The following is a 17158-nucleotide window of genomic DNA, read 5'->3' as shown; positions in this document are numbered from 1 at the left end:
TACTGACACTGCAGTAAAATACTAGAGGAAACTCTGCCGCTGCATCGATTACGAACAAAACTCCTATACTCGTCCATTCCCTGCGGTCATAAATATTTTTCGAAGTATTTATCACATTATTGACTGTGAATGAAAAGTACAATATCACCACTGTGATTATGGCTGTTAATTCCGCCAGTCTGTTTCCAAAGACCAAGTAGCAAATACGTGCTACACCATAAAAACGTATATAAGAGTTAATGTAAAGAGCGCAAAACCTGTAACATAGTGGACGTATGGTTATAATTCCAGAAAACCCACTCATGTACAAAGAGTGTATGAACGTAAAAATATGAGAACTATAAGAATGATGTTTTAAAATGTTGCAGTTCTAACAGATCGACTAGATTAACTAGAAGAAAAAAACTGAAGACATGAGCTTCCGTTATCAGTGAGATTTTAAATATGTTACTAATAACTGATAGTCAATTCTGATATTACACTTACTACTAGAAAGAAGGATTATAGTATCCTTCAGGTTCTGTGTAACTCGTTAACTGAGATTCACATGACTGTAGAAAAGAAGACGTGTAGTTTATAACATCTGCAAGAAACAAGTTATCGTGACAAAATCACAAAATTCAGTAAGGGCATATGTTTGCGTTAAAAAGATTTCCAAATGATTGTGCATTATATAAACGTAACGTAAAGTTTCTTGGATGACAACGGTATGAAAGTAGCATAAGAAATGTTCTCAAATGAGCAAATTTTTCGATGGGGGACGATAAAAGCGTCAAGATTCTCAGATGAGCCATCACATAGTTCATCAACATTGATGACTTCATAATGCTCTTAAATGCAGGTGAACGCACAGTATTATTGAGAACAGTATTCAAGTTAAAGGTAAATAATGAAAATGTAATTAAGAGTAACAGATGCGTGGTTAGATTTCATGATATACAAGTAGAAAAGTTGTGAGGTATAGTAGAAACAAGGGTAAAGAGCTACACGATAAAAATGGTAAAGCTACAGCCGACGAAATGAATAATTTCTGTTGTTTAATAGTCAGGGTAACACATTATCACCAAACAGAGAAAATAAACTGAGTAAGCTAGTCCGGGAGAAAATCGCTCTTTTCAAGAGACGGAATCTGATGGTCCCAATCATTGGCCTCGAATAAAGCAACAAGTATGCCGCATTGTTTCTGGAGTGTAACGCTTGTAGAAATTGACAGAAACAACAGATAATTCACTGAAGCAGAGATTTGAGATGTTTGAAATGTGTTACAACAGAACGATATCAAAAATTAAGGCCACACATAAAATACGAAATAAAAAACAGCTTTAACAGAGCGTGCAACGATAAGTCATTAACTAACACGTATCAGGAAAAGGACTCAGTTTCTCGAACATAGGTTCCGACATACAGAATCTCTTGATTTTCGGTGGAAGGCGTCAGTCGTAGATGAAATTATAGCATCTGTCGTGGATAACTGTCGTTGTTCGTAGTAGAAACGCAGAGCTGGAGAGACTATGTTATTGCCTAAGGAACAGAAGATCGTTGTAAACTTACAAATGTTTATAATTTGGTACACAGATGCAGGAGTCTGCTTCGAATGGAGTCTGAGGCTTTCGTTCTGATTCACATATAAAAATTAGATGAATTAAATACTTCTACATGAACTAGTAAGAGTCGGTTATTCTAAACATCCACGATTATTATCACCTGAAGAACAAAATACACATTTCTGCCCATAAATCACGAACAATAAAATAAGTTGGACACGATTGTGATATGTTACAGGTGATTCAGCGGCGAGACGACTTCGGAGAGCCGCGAGAGAGTTTCAACCGTGATTGGGCTGACTACAAGAATGGCTTTGGCGACCCGGCCAGGGAACTCTGGCTTGGCAACGAGAACATTTACATGCTCACCAACAACGAGGACTACGTACTGCGTGTCGAGCTGGAGGACTTTGAAGGCAACAAGAGGTAGCACTCAACACGCTGTTTACGTCCTACTCATAACAAAATCCACCTCATTGTTTCCGTATGTGTTTGTGGTGTAAGCGTCCATGTTATTGTTCATCTTTAACGAAAAGCTGGAGCTACAGTTATTCTGCATTTAACCATAGACTAAGCACTACCTATCACAATGAGAATAACATTCTCTTGTTTGTAAATATTATTAATTATTACATTACGCGGACTAGCCTTCTGAATTTTAACAGATGATTCTGTATCCATCCGTGTTCGTCAGTTGTTCAGTTTTAAATATAGAACTAAGTCCACTTGTCATATTCCTATATAAACTGAATCAGTGACAAGTAAATCAATGGCCAAAATTTAAAAATAGAAGCTTTTGAAAGATGTGTCTGACAGTTTGACTTCGTTCTTTGTAGACATTCCCCACATCATAATGAAAAGACACGCATGTGAGCCCTATAAGAAGCTACAACTAAAGTAAAGAATATATATATATATCTCTGCTTGGAAGACGGTATGCCGCGCAAGGTCTAAGTTCCTGGTTCGCTTCAAAAAAGTTTTTTTCTCCATTTGGAGACTTTCGTATGGATTTTTCGTTGATAATCACTCTCTCTCTCTCTCTCTCTCTCTATATATATATATATATATATATATATATATATATATATATATATATATATATATATATAGTAAATGATATGTGTAACAAATTTAGTTGAAACTGATTGAGTGGTTTAGGAGGAGAAAACATACAAACTTACATACATTAATACATACATTTTTGTGGTATATTAGCTCTTCCCCCCCCCACCACAAAATCTCTCACATACATATTCTACACATATGTTGCACTCATTTCGTCCTCCTCCTCCCCCTCTGTATCCACTACTTTCTTCCCCCCTCCCCCCCCCTCATCTCCCTGTCCTCTGTCCATTCTCCCATATATCTGTCCCTCTGCCACTCTCTCTGTCTCTTCATCACCTCCTTTCCCTCTCATAATTTATCTCCTTTGCCCTCTATCTGACAATATCTTCCTTCCCCTCCCTCCATCCTCTGTCCATCTCCTCTGGCCTTTTACTTTTCCACCTGTCCACTACCACTCTACATCTTCCATATGCCTTCTGCATTTCCCCCACCCCTCTCTCTGTTTATTTCCTCCTCTCTCTAACCATCTCCTCCTCCTCCCTCTCTCTGACCACCTTGTCCTCCACCCTCTCTGTCTATCCCCTCTTTGTTCCTCTTTGTGTCCACCTCACCTTCCTCTGCACTGTCTCTGCCATCTCCACCTCCCCCCTCTCTCTGGCCATTTCCACCTTCCTGCTCTGTCTGTCTATTTCACCCTCCCCTTCTCATTTTCTCATCCCCACCCTGTCTGTCTCTCCATCTCCTCCATCCCTCCCTTTTCCCATCTCCTCTGCCCCTTCCCTGACCATATGTCCCTCCTCCTTCCCTCTGCCCATATTCTCATGCCCTTCTCTCTCCATCTCCTCCATCCTCCTCTCCCTTTTCCACCTGTCCACTATCTCTTTACACCTTCCACCTGGCCCCTGTATCTCCCCTCCTCCTCCCTCTCTCTGGCCATCTCCTCCTCCCTCCACCCTCTGAACAACTGCTTCTCCACCCTCTCTCTGTCCATCCTTTCCTTGGATCTCTGTCTCATTCTTTCTCACACTCTCTCTATCCATCTCCTCTTCTGTCCATCTCATCCTCCTCTCTTTGACCATCTCCTCATCCCCACTCTCTCTTTCTCCCCATCTCCTCCTCCCATCCCTTTATTCATCTCTACTGCACACTCTCTCTGACCATACATTCCTCCCTCCTCCCTCTGTCCTTATCCTCCTCTTCCTCCTCTCTGGCCATCTCCTCCTCCTCCTCTCTGACCATTTCCTCCTCCCTCCACACTCTGGCCAACTATTCCATCCCCTCTCTGTCCATTTTCTCTTTGTGCCTCTTTCCTTCTCATCTTTTCCCACACACTCTATTCATCTCCTCCTCTCCTCTGTCCACCTCTACCTCCCTGCTCTCTCTGTACACCTCACCTTTCCTCCTCTTTCACAGTCCATATCCTCTCCCTCGCCTCTCTCTGGTCAGGGGTGCCCATCCACATATGTAGGCTCTTCAAGGAATTCCAGTATTACCCACACAATATACCTCTTGTGCATGGCAGCCTACACACCGGTGGTAGAAAAGCCATTTTTGTCTATATTTCTGCTACTATGGGAGCTAGGATGTAGTTCCCACTGTGCTAATTCTCGTGAGCAAGTGGTATGTTTACCAAATGCGGTTGAAATCGATCCATTGGTTTACGAGAGGATGCTGAACATGCAAACAATCATAATTACATATATGCATACACGTTTGCATGCTTCTTGTTTTATATATCTAAGGATAAGGGTAGTATACTATCTGAAAAACGCATCACATAGGGACTTACTCCATGCTGTCTTCTATTAGTCCATTTCCTCCTCCCTCCTCATTCTGTCTGGATCTCTTCCTTCCCCTATCTTTATTCAATTCCTCCTCCCCCTCCCTCTATCCATCATCTTGTATCTGTCAATCTACTGCCTCCCTACCTCTATCTTTCCATCAGCTCCATCTCACCCTCTCAATATCCTCTTCATTCTTCTCCTCCTCCTCACTGTCACTGCACAGCCGTGGCCGATCGTCCATATACTGTTTGCAGCAAATTCCCATATTAACTACACAACATACCAGTCTTTCACGAAATCCAGTTGAACAGGTAGAGAGTGGGGATGATGACATAGACAGAGAGAGGAGCAGGATGAGATGGACAGAGAGAGCAGGGAGGTGGAGATGGACAGAGGAGGAGATGGACAGAGAGAGGGGGGGAACGGTGAGAGGGACAGAGAAGAAAGGATGGGATAGACGGAGAGATGGTGGAGAAGCAGATGGTCAGAGAGAGGAGTTCTTCCTCATTTCACAGTAAGGAAGGACCACTTATCCAACCTCACCCCGATGGGAGGCAGGTGTTCTTATTCCAACAGTGCTTCTTTCAAGAGTGAAAGTGTTATGTGCATGATGCTTGGTTGACATCGCTCCAGTAGTTTAGGAGAAGAAGAGAAATATACATACATATTGTACATACATCCGTTTTATAATATAAAGAGATATATATTTAAAAAATAAAATACAAACTGCCCATGTTATTTAGTACCATAGAACATCGAGAGTTTGTGTTTTCATTGCTAATCATGGAACATCCCTACTAACCAGTGACTTGAGAATCCATCAAAATGAACCGTAATTCAGTAGTTTACTGTTTTAAATTTGTGCTGTTAATGTTGCAAAATACGAGTATCTTAATTCTCCGATATAGCTCATCTGAACTTCATAACATTAGCAAATCACACTCATCGATTTCCTAATGTGTGACTTTTCTTTTAAATAATCTGTAAGGATTAAATATCTACATAAAGAAATTCATCCAAACCTTCATGTTGGTATGTGTTGTTTCTTTCTCTTCGAGTATCATTGACAAAACTAAACGTAAAATGCTCACAGGTACGCGCAATATTCACACTTCAAGATATACTCGGAGGCCGAGTACTACAAGCTGGAGGTGGATGGTTACGAGGGCAACGCTGGCGACTCTCTCAACGACCCCTGGTACGGCAGCAACAACAGTCCCTTCTCCACGTACAACAGGTGAGTATTCCAGTCTACCCCAGTAAGTGCGAAAACAGAAAAAGTGGCATTACTTACCAAACAGGTCCGCATTTTTCTCAAGCTGAATCATTATCAGCTGCCACTATTTTGTTTAGCATATCTAACACAATAAGCATTAGCGAAAATTTCTTCAGATTTCATTCCAGAAAAATATGCCTCTGTATCGTTGTTTTATATTTGGTACACACAATGGCGTGCCAAAACATTACCGCTTTCTTAGTAGTGTGTTAGTCGACCTTTGGAAAGCAATACAACAGTGATTGTGCATGGCACTGATTCGACAAGCTCTTGTTAAGTTTTCGAAGGTATGTTCCGCTATATCTCTACTCACAGGCACATAACTCCCCTAAATTACGGGCGGGTGGTTTGTCGGCCCGGAGCTGGCACCCTATAGCGTCCCAAATGGGTTACATCGGCTTAAAATCGGCTTCAGTTCACCATCATACTTCTAAAACGTGATTTTGGCCTTGAGACACGGACCTTTATCCTCCTGGAAAATGCCATCGCCTTCGTGTAAGCATGAAGAGATGTAGGTGTACCTCAGTAATGTTCGTGTAATCCATAGTTGTCGTGGTATTTCGATTACTACTATAGGCTCCATCAAAGCCCAGCCGAATGTCTCCCATAGCGTAATACGAAGGAAAAACAAGTGAGTAAACTGGTTATTGTTCCAAAAGTAATCGCCATAACTGTTAATACATTTATCCACTGTGAGACAAGACGGTCAGTGCCTTAATGGAAAAATGTTTGTGGTTGCCTACGGAACCATAATTGTACCCAGGCATTGACCTCTTCATCCGAAGCAAAAATGGTTCAGATGGCCTTGAGCACTATGGGACTTAACATCTGAGGTCATCAGTCCCCTAGAACTTAGAACTACTTAAACCTAACTAACCTAAGGACATCACACACATCCATGCCCGAGGCAGGATTCGAACCTGCGACCGTAGCGGTCGCGTGGTTCCAGACTGAAGCGCCTAGAACCACACGGCCACACCGGCCGGCTCATCCGAAACAAATCGACAGCAATGAATGATTTTTTCACGGTCCAAAACTATGGAAATCGGTGTAGGAGAGATGGGGTCTGTATGGAGGATGTGCAAGGGCTTTCCAGCGAAACTTCTGCAGCGCACTCAAAACAACCTTGGCAAAATGTTCAATAAAAACAATACCAATCGCCGTTATATAGGTTTATTTCTAGGCAACCCCCAAAAGGAAGCAAAGACTTCTGACTAGTGGCATCGTATTGGCTTCACCAATGAATTGCGCTTCTGAAATATCGAAGATGACCATCATTGGCGAGTATGGCGACGACCTTGTCGAAGGTCCCATTCTTCCAGTGTTTTAAAGAGGCATAGGGGTGCTTCTACTCCTGGCGTCATAGAGGGGAAGCCATCGGGTATGACGTCGGGTCACGGCTGGAACTCTGACGACACAACGTTACGTCACAGACATCCTGTGTCCTCATGTGTTACGTGTATTGCGCCGCCATTTTTCAACAGGACAATGCTCGTCCATACATGTCATTTGTCTGTATGAATTGTGAGCGTGATGACGAGGCACTCCTGTGGCCACCAAGGTCCCAGATCTGTGTGAGACGTGTGAGACCAGCTGGGATGTGAGCTCTTTTCCAGTACAAGTATGAAGGTTGTCAAGGACCATTAAAAACAGTTGACACCCATCTTGCCACAGGAGGGATAAGATAGCTTTATGACACCTTTCCCAACCGAGTCAGTGCATGCATCTAGGTCACAGGGAGTGTAACGTCATACTGATAAGAGGGCTCAAACTGCTAAGTTCTTTGTAAATTTGATGTTATAACACAGTCACTGAATAACATTACATACCTTTCAACCTGTGATGTCTCAGTTAGTTTTCTCCTCCCCTTCTGGGAGCTTCACTATATTGGTCAGGCAGCGTATTTACAGCGCCGTCCGTATTCGAGAATTAGTCGAGACAATGATTGTACTGTTGATGATGTTTTTATTGTTTTAGCATAGGGAGACTTTTCAGATACCAGCTAATAGTCATAGCTAAATAAAAGTCAATAAAACTAAAAGTAACAATGTACGAGAGACTGATATCATAACTGATATTTTTCTTTATCACCCTAAGCAAAGTAAAATACACACTCATAATTTTAGATATAGCTCATCTGTATTGCGCACCGTTTGTAACAGTGCATCACTCACGTCAAATAAGTATATGTGTGCCGCTGAATGCCCACACCAAATGGGCGTTGTTGTATGTGTATGTTTTTACATGGTGCGCCACGCTTTGTTGCAGGGATAACGACCGGTCGAGCCTCAACTGCGCCTCCATGCTGAAGGGCGGCTGGTGGTGGAAGTCGTGCGGACGTGGCCTCAACGGGCTTTACCTCAACGACCCGCAGGACCTCACCGCCCGTCAAGGTGCGTAAGCAAAATGAGCTCTTGCCTACAGCTCACACCGCTACATTTCCAGCTTCAGTCACAGCTGCCCATATTGAAAACTGATCCTCCGTGCCGTCAGTCGAGGTGTCCTCTGTGCAGTGAGCAATAACACCGATGCAAATGGTTCAAAATGGCTCTGAGCACTGTGGGACTCAACTGCTGAGGTCATAAGTTCCCTAGAACTTAGAACTACTTAAATCTAACTAACCTAAGGACATCACACACATCCATGCCCGAGGCTGGATTCGAACCTGCGACCGTAGCGATCGCGCGGTTCCAGATGCAAATGGGCAGCCCACAGTCAATACACATGTGACCTAGCTCTTGGAAACTAGGAAACTGAGGATTTATCCGCAGCAGATTTAGCACTATAATTATTCCTGACTCGTCGATATCTCCTCCAGTCACATATGCAGTTTAATATCATCCTGTACAGAATGTTCAAAAATACATGAAAACCTCGGTAACATTACAGTATGGTCTGGACGATACACTAAAAGGAGCTAAATCTTTGACTGGCCACATAACACACCTTATCCGCATATACACGCTCCTTGTATTGTGCTCGTCGGAGACTAGCTCTTACCTGTATTGGTGATTCCCTTTTCTACTCCATTCGCGAATCGAGCGACGAAAAATTAATGCCCATATATCTCATTACGCTTTCGTATTTCTCTAACAGTATCTGATCAAAAGTATCTGAACACCCCTACTTAATGTATAACTGATCATTAAATGTCACGAGTTGTGGTCTCTCCAGTATATTATAAAATGGGGGGGGCGGGGGGGGGGGTGGTGTTCATAGAAAAGCATCAGCGCAAGAATGCGTGGGTCAGGGCAGCTCAGTGACTACAAACATGGATTAGTCATTGCATGTCACCTAAGTAATAAATCCATCAAGCAATGCTCAACCCTTGTAAATTTGCGCGGCCGCTACGGTCGCAGGTTCGAATCCTGCCTCGGGCATGGATGTGTGTGATGTCCTTAGGTTAGTTAGGTTTAAGTTGTTCTAAGTTCTAGGGGACTGATGACCTTAGAAGTTAAGTCCCATAGTGCTCGGAGCCAACCCTTGTAAAGGTGCCCCAGTCGAGTGTTGGTGATGTGTCTGTGAAGAGGAAACCCAAAGGAACAGCCACAGCTAAATCAACACCACGCTGGCCTCATGTATTGATGGAGAGGGACCGTCGAACATTGCAGAGAATGGTTGTAAAAATTCGCATGGAATCAGCCGAATATAGTCAATCGTCAATTCCAAAGCGCTACCAGCAGTCCATACAGTACAATGACTGTGTGTGTACGTCATAAGCAACATGTGCTTGTAGTGTATGACAAATGACGCTTGAGGTTGTGTAAAGAGCGAATCCACTACACAGTGGATGTCTGGGAGAGAGTAATTTGGACTGATAAGTCATGCTATACGCTTTGGCAATTCGATGGAGAGATTTGAGGACGCGAATGTATCGGGAACGTCACCCTACCACCATGTTAGTGTCTCCATTTAAGTATAGAGGAGGTAATGTTACAGTAAGTGGGTGTTTTATGTGGTTAGGGCGTGGTCCCCTTGTTGCGCTTAAGAAACTATTAAATGCAGAAGTATACTGAGGTGACAAAAGTCATGGGATACGTCCTAATATCTTGCCTGACCTCCTTTTACCCAGCTTAGTGCAGCAACTTGACATAGCATGGACTCAGCAAGTCGTTATAAGTCACTTGCACTTTTTTCATGCTCCCTCTATAGCCGTCCGTAATTGCGACAGTGTTGTCCATGCAGGATCTTGTGCACGAACTGACCTCTCGATTTTGTGCCCTAAATATTCAATAGGATTGATGTCGGGCAATCTGCATAGCCAAATAATCGCTCATACTATCGAGAAATCAATTGCAAACAATTGTGGCCCAGTGACATGGTACATTGTCATCCATAAAAATTCCACCGTGGTTTGGAAAATGAAGTCGACGAATGGCGATAAATGGTCTGCAAGTATCCAATCAATAATCGGTTCAATTGGACGAGATTCCTCAGTCAATTGTCCGCAGCTCGTGGTCTCGCGGTAGCGTTCACGCTTCCCGAGCACGGGGTCCCCGGTTCGATTCCCGGCGGGGTCAGGGATTTTCTCTGCCTCGTGATGACTGGGTGTTGTGTGTTGTCCTTAGGTTAGTTAGGTTTAAGTAGTTCTAAGTTCTAGGGGACTCATCACCATAGCTGTTAAGTCCCATAGTGCTCAGAGCCATTTGAACCATCCTCAGTCAATTCCATATAAACACAGCCCACACCATTACGGAGCCACCAGCAGCTTGCACAGTACCTTGTTGCCAACTTGCGTCTGTGGTTTCGTACGGCCTGCGCCACTCTTGCACCTCACCATCAGCTCTCACCAACTGAAATCGGGACTCATCTCACCAGGCCACGATTTTCCAGTAGTCTAGAGTCTGCTGCCATAGACCATTAACGTCAGCTTTCACCGTATTGTCCTAACGGATACATTGGTCGTACGTCCAAAATTGATTCCTGCGATTATTTCAAGTAGTGCTGCTTCTCTGTTAGCACTGACAACTCTACGCAAACGCCGCTGCTATCGGTCATTAAGTGAAGACCGTTGGCCATCGCGTTGTCCGTGTTGAGAGGTAAAGCCTGAAATTTGGTGTTCTCAGCAGACTCTTGACACTGTGGATGACGATTTCCGAAACGGAATGTCCCACGCGACTAGCTCCAACTACCATTCCGTTCAAATGGTTCTGAGCACTATGGGACTTAACATCTGAGGTCATCAGTCCCCTAGAACTTAGAACTACTTAAACCTAACTAACCTAAGGACATAACGCACATCCATGACCGAGGCAGGATTCGAACCTGCGACCGTAGCGGTCGCGCGTTCCAGACTGAAGCGCCTAGAACCGCTCGGTCACAGCGGCCGGCTCACATTCCGTGTTCAAAGTCTGTTAATTCCCATCGTGCGGCCACAATCACTCCGGAGACCCCATCACATGATTCGTCTGAATACAAATGACAGCTCCGCAAATGTTCTGCCCTCGTACATCTTTTGTACGCGATATTACCGCCATCCGTATATGTGCATAGCGCTATCTCATGACTTTTGTCACCTCTTTGTATATGAACGCATTTACAGCACTGTGCAGTACGTACCACAGAGAAATATTTCAAAGAGTATGTATCAGCAGATGGTGGGCCCTGTCATAAAGCAGCATTTGTGATGCAATGGTTTGTGGACAATAACGTTCCAGGAACTGACTGACTTGATCTGAGTTCCGACCTCAACCCAAAAGAACAGCTTTGAGAGGAGTTAGAACCTCGTCATCGCTCTAAACCCCACTCCTGGTTTCGTGCCTTGAGAAAGCATGGGCTAGCATATCTGTGCAGATATTCAGACACCTCATTAAAAGTGTTTCCAGCAGAGTTCAAGCCATCATAAAGCCGATGTGTGGACATGCCCTGCATTAACGTCCTCCGACATTGTACAGGATGATTATAATTAAAGTTTAACTTTCAAACTGCTGTAGAAATAACACCACTGGTCAGAATGACATGAAATTGCAACGGAATGTTATCGGAGAAGGGGGAAAACGTATGGCAGAAGAAAAATAAATAGTTACAAAATGTAGCAATAGATGGCGCTGTAAGCATCATGACAAATGAATCATACAGCAATGCCTAAGGTGTACATTTGACGTTAAACAAATTGTACAACATAGCGTTCATAGGTGTACAGGTGTGATACTGTTAGTTACGGAAGCCCATCCACCACGGCAAGGTCATATCACATCGGATGGGAAAAATCGGTTTTTAATAGTCCTGAGGCCAAAAACCGTATAAAAAGCAACACTCACATCTTTTTTAATTGTCCTAAGGCCAAAAACCGCATGAAAAGCATCAATGACATCGGTTTTTAATTGTCCTGAGGTCAAAAACCGCATAAAAAGCATGAATCAAAATCAAATTGGATGATTAATTTCCGTGTGACTGGGGCAAAACATGTTCTGTATGCTGTCCACCGTTTTCTTCAACAAGTTGAAATCAAGAAACAGCATGTTCCACAATTGATCCAACTGTTTCCGCGGTCACGTTCAGAATGTGTTGCACAATGCATACCTTCAATGCAGCTAAGTTTGCAAAAGGAACACTGAACACAACATCTTTCAGACAGCCCCACAGCCAGAAGTCACACGGATTAAGATTAGCTGCATTGAAGGTATGCATTGCGCAACACATTCTGAACGTGACCCCGGAAACAGTTGGATCCATTGTGGTACATGCTGTTTCTCGATTTCAACTTGTTGAAGAAAACAGTGTACAGCATACAGAACATGTTTTGCCCCACTCACACGGAAATTAATCATCCAATTTGATTTTGATTCATGCTTTTTATGCGGTTTTTGGCCTCAGGACAATTCTAAAGTTATATGTACTGACTTGGCAGAATATCCTAAGAAATTTTGGTCTTATGTCAAAGCGGTAGGTGGATCAAAACAAAATGTCCATACACTCTGTGACCAAAATGGTACTGAAACAGAGGATGACAGACTAAAGGCCGAAATACTAAATGTTTTTTTCCAAAGCTGTTTCACAGAGGAAGACTGCACTGTAGTTCCTTCTCTACATTGTCGCACAGATGACAAAATGGTAGATATCGAAATAGACGACAGAGGGATAGAGAAACAATTAAAATTGTTCAAAAGGGGAAAGGCCGCTTGACCTGATGGGATACCAGTTCGATTTTACACAAAGTAAGCGAATGAACTTGCCCCCGTTCTTGCAGCGGTGTACCGTAGGTCTCTAGAAGAGCGTAGCGTTCCAAAGGATTGGAAAAGGGCACAGGTCATGCCCGTTTTCAAGAAGGGACGTCGAACAGATGTGCAGAACTATAGACCTATATCTCTAACGTCGATCAGTTGTAGAATTTAGGAACACGTATTATGTTCGAGTATAATGACCTTTCTGGAGACTAGAAATCTAGTCTGTAGGAATCAGCATGGGTTTCGAAAAAGACGGTGGTGTGAAACCCAGCTCGCGCTATTCGTCCACGAGACTCAGAGGGCCATAGACACGGGTTCCTAGGTAGATGCCGCGTTTCTTGACTTCCGCAAGGCGTTCGATACAGTTCCCCACAGTCGTTTAATGAACAAAGTAAGAGCATATGGACTATGAGACCAATTGTGTGATTAGATTGAAGAGTTCCTAGATAACAGAACGCAGCATGTCATTCTCAATGGAGAGAAGTCTTCCGAAGTAAGAGTGATTTCAGGTGTGCCGCAGGGGAGTGTCGTAGGGCCGTTGCTATTTCACTGAGACTTTTTGCGGATGATGCTGTGGTATATCGAGAGGTTGTAACAATTGAAAATTTTACTGAAATGCTGGAGGATCTGCAGCGAATTGACGCATGGTGCAGGGAATGGCAATTGAATCTCAATGCAGACAAGTGTAGTGTGCTGCGAATACATAGAAAGAAAGATCCCTTATCATTTAGCTACAATATAGCAGGTCAGCAACTGGAAGCAGTTAATGCCATAAATTATCTGGGAGTACGCATTAGGAGTGATTTAAAATGGAATGATCGTATAAAGTTAATCGTCGGTAAAGCAGATGCCAGACTGAGATTCATTGGAAGAATCCTAAGGAAATGCAATCCGAAAACAAAGGAAGTAGGTTACAGTACGCTTGTTCGCTCGCTGATTGAATACTGCTCAGCAGTAGGGTTGATAGAAGATATAGAGAAGATCCAACGGAGAGCAGTGCGCTTCGTTATAGGATCATTTAGTAATCGCGAAAGCGTTACGGAGGTGATAGATAAACTCCAGTGGAAGGCTCTGCAGGAGAGACGCTCAGTAGCTCGGTACGGGCTTTTGTTGAAGTTTCGAGAACATACCTTCACCGAAGAGTCAAGCAGTATATTGGTCCCTCCTACGTATATCTCGCGAAGGGACCATGAGGATAAAATCAGAGAGATTAGAGCCCACACTGAGGCATACCGACAATCTTTCTTTCCACGAACAATATGAGACTGGAATAGAAGGGAGAACCGATAGAGGTACTCAAGGTACCCTCCGCCACACACCGTCAGGTGGCTTGCGGTGTATGCATGTAGATGTAGATGTAAGATCAGGTGATCGGGACGGCCAGGCTGTAGGGAAATGGCGGCTGATAATTCCAGCATTTCCGAAATGGCGATTCAGCAGCAGCTTTACTGGATTTGCAATGTGCGGAGGTGAGCCATCTTGTCTAAAAATGATACCTTCCACACATCTACGCTGTTGGAGAGCTGGAATGACGTGGTTGCGCAAAAGACACTCATAGCGCTTACCAGTGGCGGAACAGGTAACAGGACCGGAAGCACCTGTCTCTCCGAAAAAATATGGCCCTGTGATAAGTGATGTCGTAAACTCGCACCACACAGTGACCTTTTCGGGATGAAGTGGTACTGGTTGATTTGCGTGTAGATTTTCCGTTGCCCACATACGACAATTCTTTGTATTGACATATCCTGTCAGATGGAAGTGGGCTTCATATGTCCACAAAATCTTCCACGCCCAATCATTGTCCAGTTCCATGCGAGCAAGAAATTCTAAGGCAAAGGTCCCTCTCGCTGGCAGGTCAAACAGGAAGCATCTAGTGCATATGGATAGTTTTGAATGGATAGCAAAGAAGGATGTTTCGTAGGATTTTACGCTCCGTGCTCACGGGTATGTCCAGTGTTCGGGCAATGCTCTGTGCACTACACGTTTGCACACCACCACTCGTCTCCTCCTCGCTGCTGAGGCCACTGCTTTCACTGACGTCGAATCAATTCGTTTCCTCCCTCTACCTCGTTGCACACCAAAAGAACCCGTCTTTTCGAATTTCCGAATCATTTTTTCTAGACCCACGACAGTCTTCGGACCAACGCCCTTTTTCAAACACTTCAGTGCCCGGAACTTCTGAAGAGCGACGTCTGCATAGTCATCATTCTTGTAGTACAACTTTGCAAGTAGAGCGCAATCCTGCATTGAGACAGTCATGGCGAACGTCTCAGACGCGAAGGGAGGAAAAGCCGTTTGTGTACCCGGCGTGTTTATACCAACTTCAATGGGTAGTGCGCATGCCAGATGTTTTAATTTACGTATTCTGACACATTCAGCACCATCTGGTGATCAATTTTCACACTTTTTTTTTCTGCCATGCGTTTTCCCCCTTCTACGATAATATTCCGTTGCAATTTGGCGTCATTCTGATCAGTGGTGTTACTTCTACAGCGTTTTGGAAGTGTAACTTCCATCATAATCACCCTGTTTATTTGTCACGCCCAATTAAAGGTTTATGTCAGACAGGTTGGAAGCGTGCTGGTGTTGAGGAGCTGTTTTGTGTTGCAGGTATCGTGTGGTTCCGCTGGAGAGGCTGGGACTACACGCTGAAGAGGGCGGTGATGATGATCAAGCCGAGGGCCAGCATCCCTTCGCTGAGCGCCGCCGGAGTCAACGCAGCCAACGGCGGCGGCGGAAATGGAGGCAGTGGGAGCACCGCATAGCGAGCGTGCCCGCTCTAGTTGCCAGCACAAGAGGCTACCAACGGCCCCGCGGCCGCTCCACCAGAAACCCGCTGCATTATTTATAAAACCAATGTCGAGCGCTTCTTACCCTCCTTCCAAATTTCGATGCAGCTACAAAAAAAAAGAAAACCAAACATCAGCAGTGCTCTACAAATAGCGCGTCAGTTTCCGTTGAAAAACTGACCGTCTTCAGCGTGTCTACTACATCCGCTGTGTACAGTTTCACCATTTCTCGGAACAATTTAATAACCTCCCAAATCCTTTTCGCCCCGTTCAGAGAAACCGTACAAGAACCAGTATTATTAGCACATGTGTAACAGTCTGTGGTATCACATGTTTTATCTGTTTGTGTAATATTTGTTTTTAATTTAGAAAAAAAATATATATACGTGTTTATACGGAAACGACATTGAAAGAAATTTAGAGAGCTAAGTTTCCATGACAGGTATGGACTGACAACGCGGGCTGTGGCCCAGCTTAAGCAGGACCCTCATGCACAGCCAGCTGAAACCCATCGCGGCATAATTAACTTCAGTGAAGTGATGACTGAGCGTGTAACCCCTTTGGACTCGACGCAGACAAACGTTTCACAACAAATACTCTGACATATTTCATGTACACGAGAGACAACGGAAAAAGAAACAACGAAACCTTCCAGAAACTACATCTTTCACAAACCGGTGAGGGTCTTGTAGATATTTGGGACTATGTATTTTAAAATCTTATGTATCTTTAAATCATTGCGTTGTTGTACATAAATCGTGTAATTTGTATAAAGTAAAACCTCGTTTTTTATTAGTGACTGTGTTTCATTTTATTGACCTGCCCTCTGACACCTATAGATGTAAGAAGTAATCAATAAAACCAAATTTCTGCTGCACTAACACAGTTTTTCATTGCTATTTCGTTGTCTTTATTTTTGGTACAGCTCCCTATAATGTTAGCTTCCTTGTACAACAGTGCTATGAAGCAGTTAATGTCATATATCTGTTCTGTGGAGCAAGATCCTTTATTTAACACTGCCTTCCCACAATTGATTGATCAAATGCACATTTATTTTTTACAATTGCTAGTTTAAGCTACCATCGCAGTTAAAGCGCTGCACCGCTTATACGCCAGGAATAAAATCAGTCTCGCAACTTTTTGGACGGATGGTGTGTACGCAGAAAACGAACACATTGAAAAGTTTTTTTAAATAAAATATTAGTTTTAGTGACTGTTTCTATATATCGATTTTGCATTGAAAATTGCTTCGCTTGGATTGCACTAAAGGTTGTTTGAGAAAGTGCGTCTGTTGCTAACAATGAATCGAAACAGGAGTTAATTTGACTGCTTGATTTCCAAGAAAATGTACTGAGTCGCCTAATAAGGAAAACCAGATTCTACCCAGATTCCCTTCAAAAATCGTAATACAGTGTATCATACTTCTTTACTTCTTAGACATGATATTTGACAAAACGTTAACTGGTTTCCGGTCATGTGGAAGGAAGTTCCTTGAAATCTGAAACGTAACTTTTTTCTTTGTCTCTTTTGGCTT

The 17158-nt window shown here is 43.5% G+C and overlaps 1 protein-coding gene across 1 annotated transcript in view; it reads left to right on the top strand.

Annotated features, from left to right (window-relative positions):
* The window catches only part of LOC126259571 (uncharacterized), a 585582-nt gene extending 569163 nt beyond the window's left edge, over positions 1-16419 (top strand). Inside the window, exons 7-10 of the mRNA XM_049956478.1 lie at positions 1783-1970; positions 5487-5630; positions 7938-8062; positions 15446-16419. Coding sequence (XP_049812435.1) covers positions 1783-1970; positions 5487-5630; positions 7938-8062; positions 15446-15600 — 612 coding nt within the window. The 3' untranslated portion in view covers positions 15601-16419. The remainder of the gene's footprint in view (positions 1-1782; positions 1971-5486; positions 5631-7937; positions 8063-15445) is intronic.
* The last annotated feature ends 739 nt before the right edge of the window (positions 16420-17158 follow it).

The sequence above is a fragment of the Schistocerca nitens genome, chromosome 5, assembly GCF_023898315.1.
Source record: "Schistocerca nitens isolate TAMUIC-IGC-003100 chromosome 5, iqSchNite1.1, whole genome shotgun sequence".
NCBI classification, from domain to species: Eukaryota; Metazoa; Arthropoda; class Insecta; order Orthoptera; family Acrididae; genus Schistocerca; species Schistocerca nitens.
The sequence above is the reverse complement of the archived record's forward strand: the minus strand, read 5'-3'. Positions and strand labels throughout refer to the sequence as shown.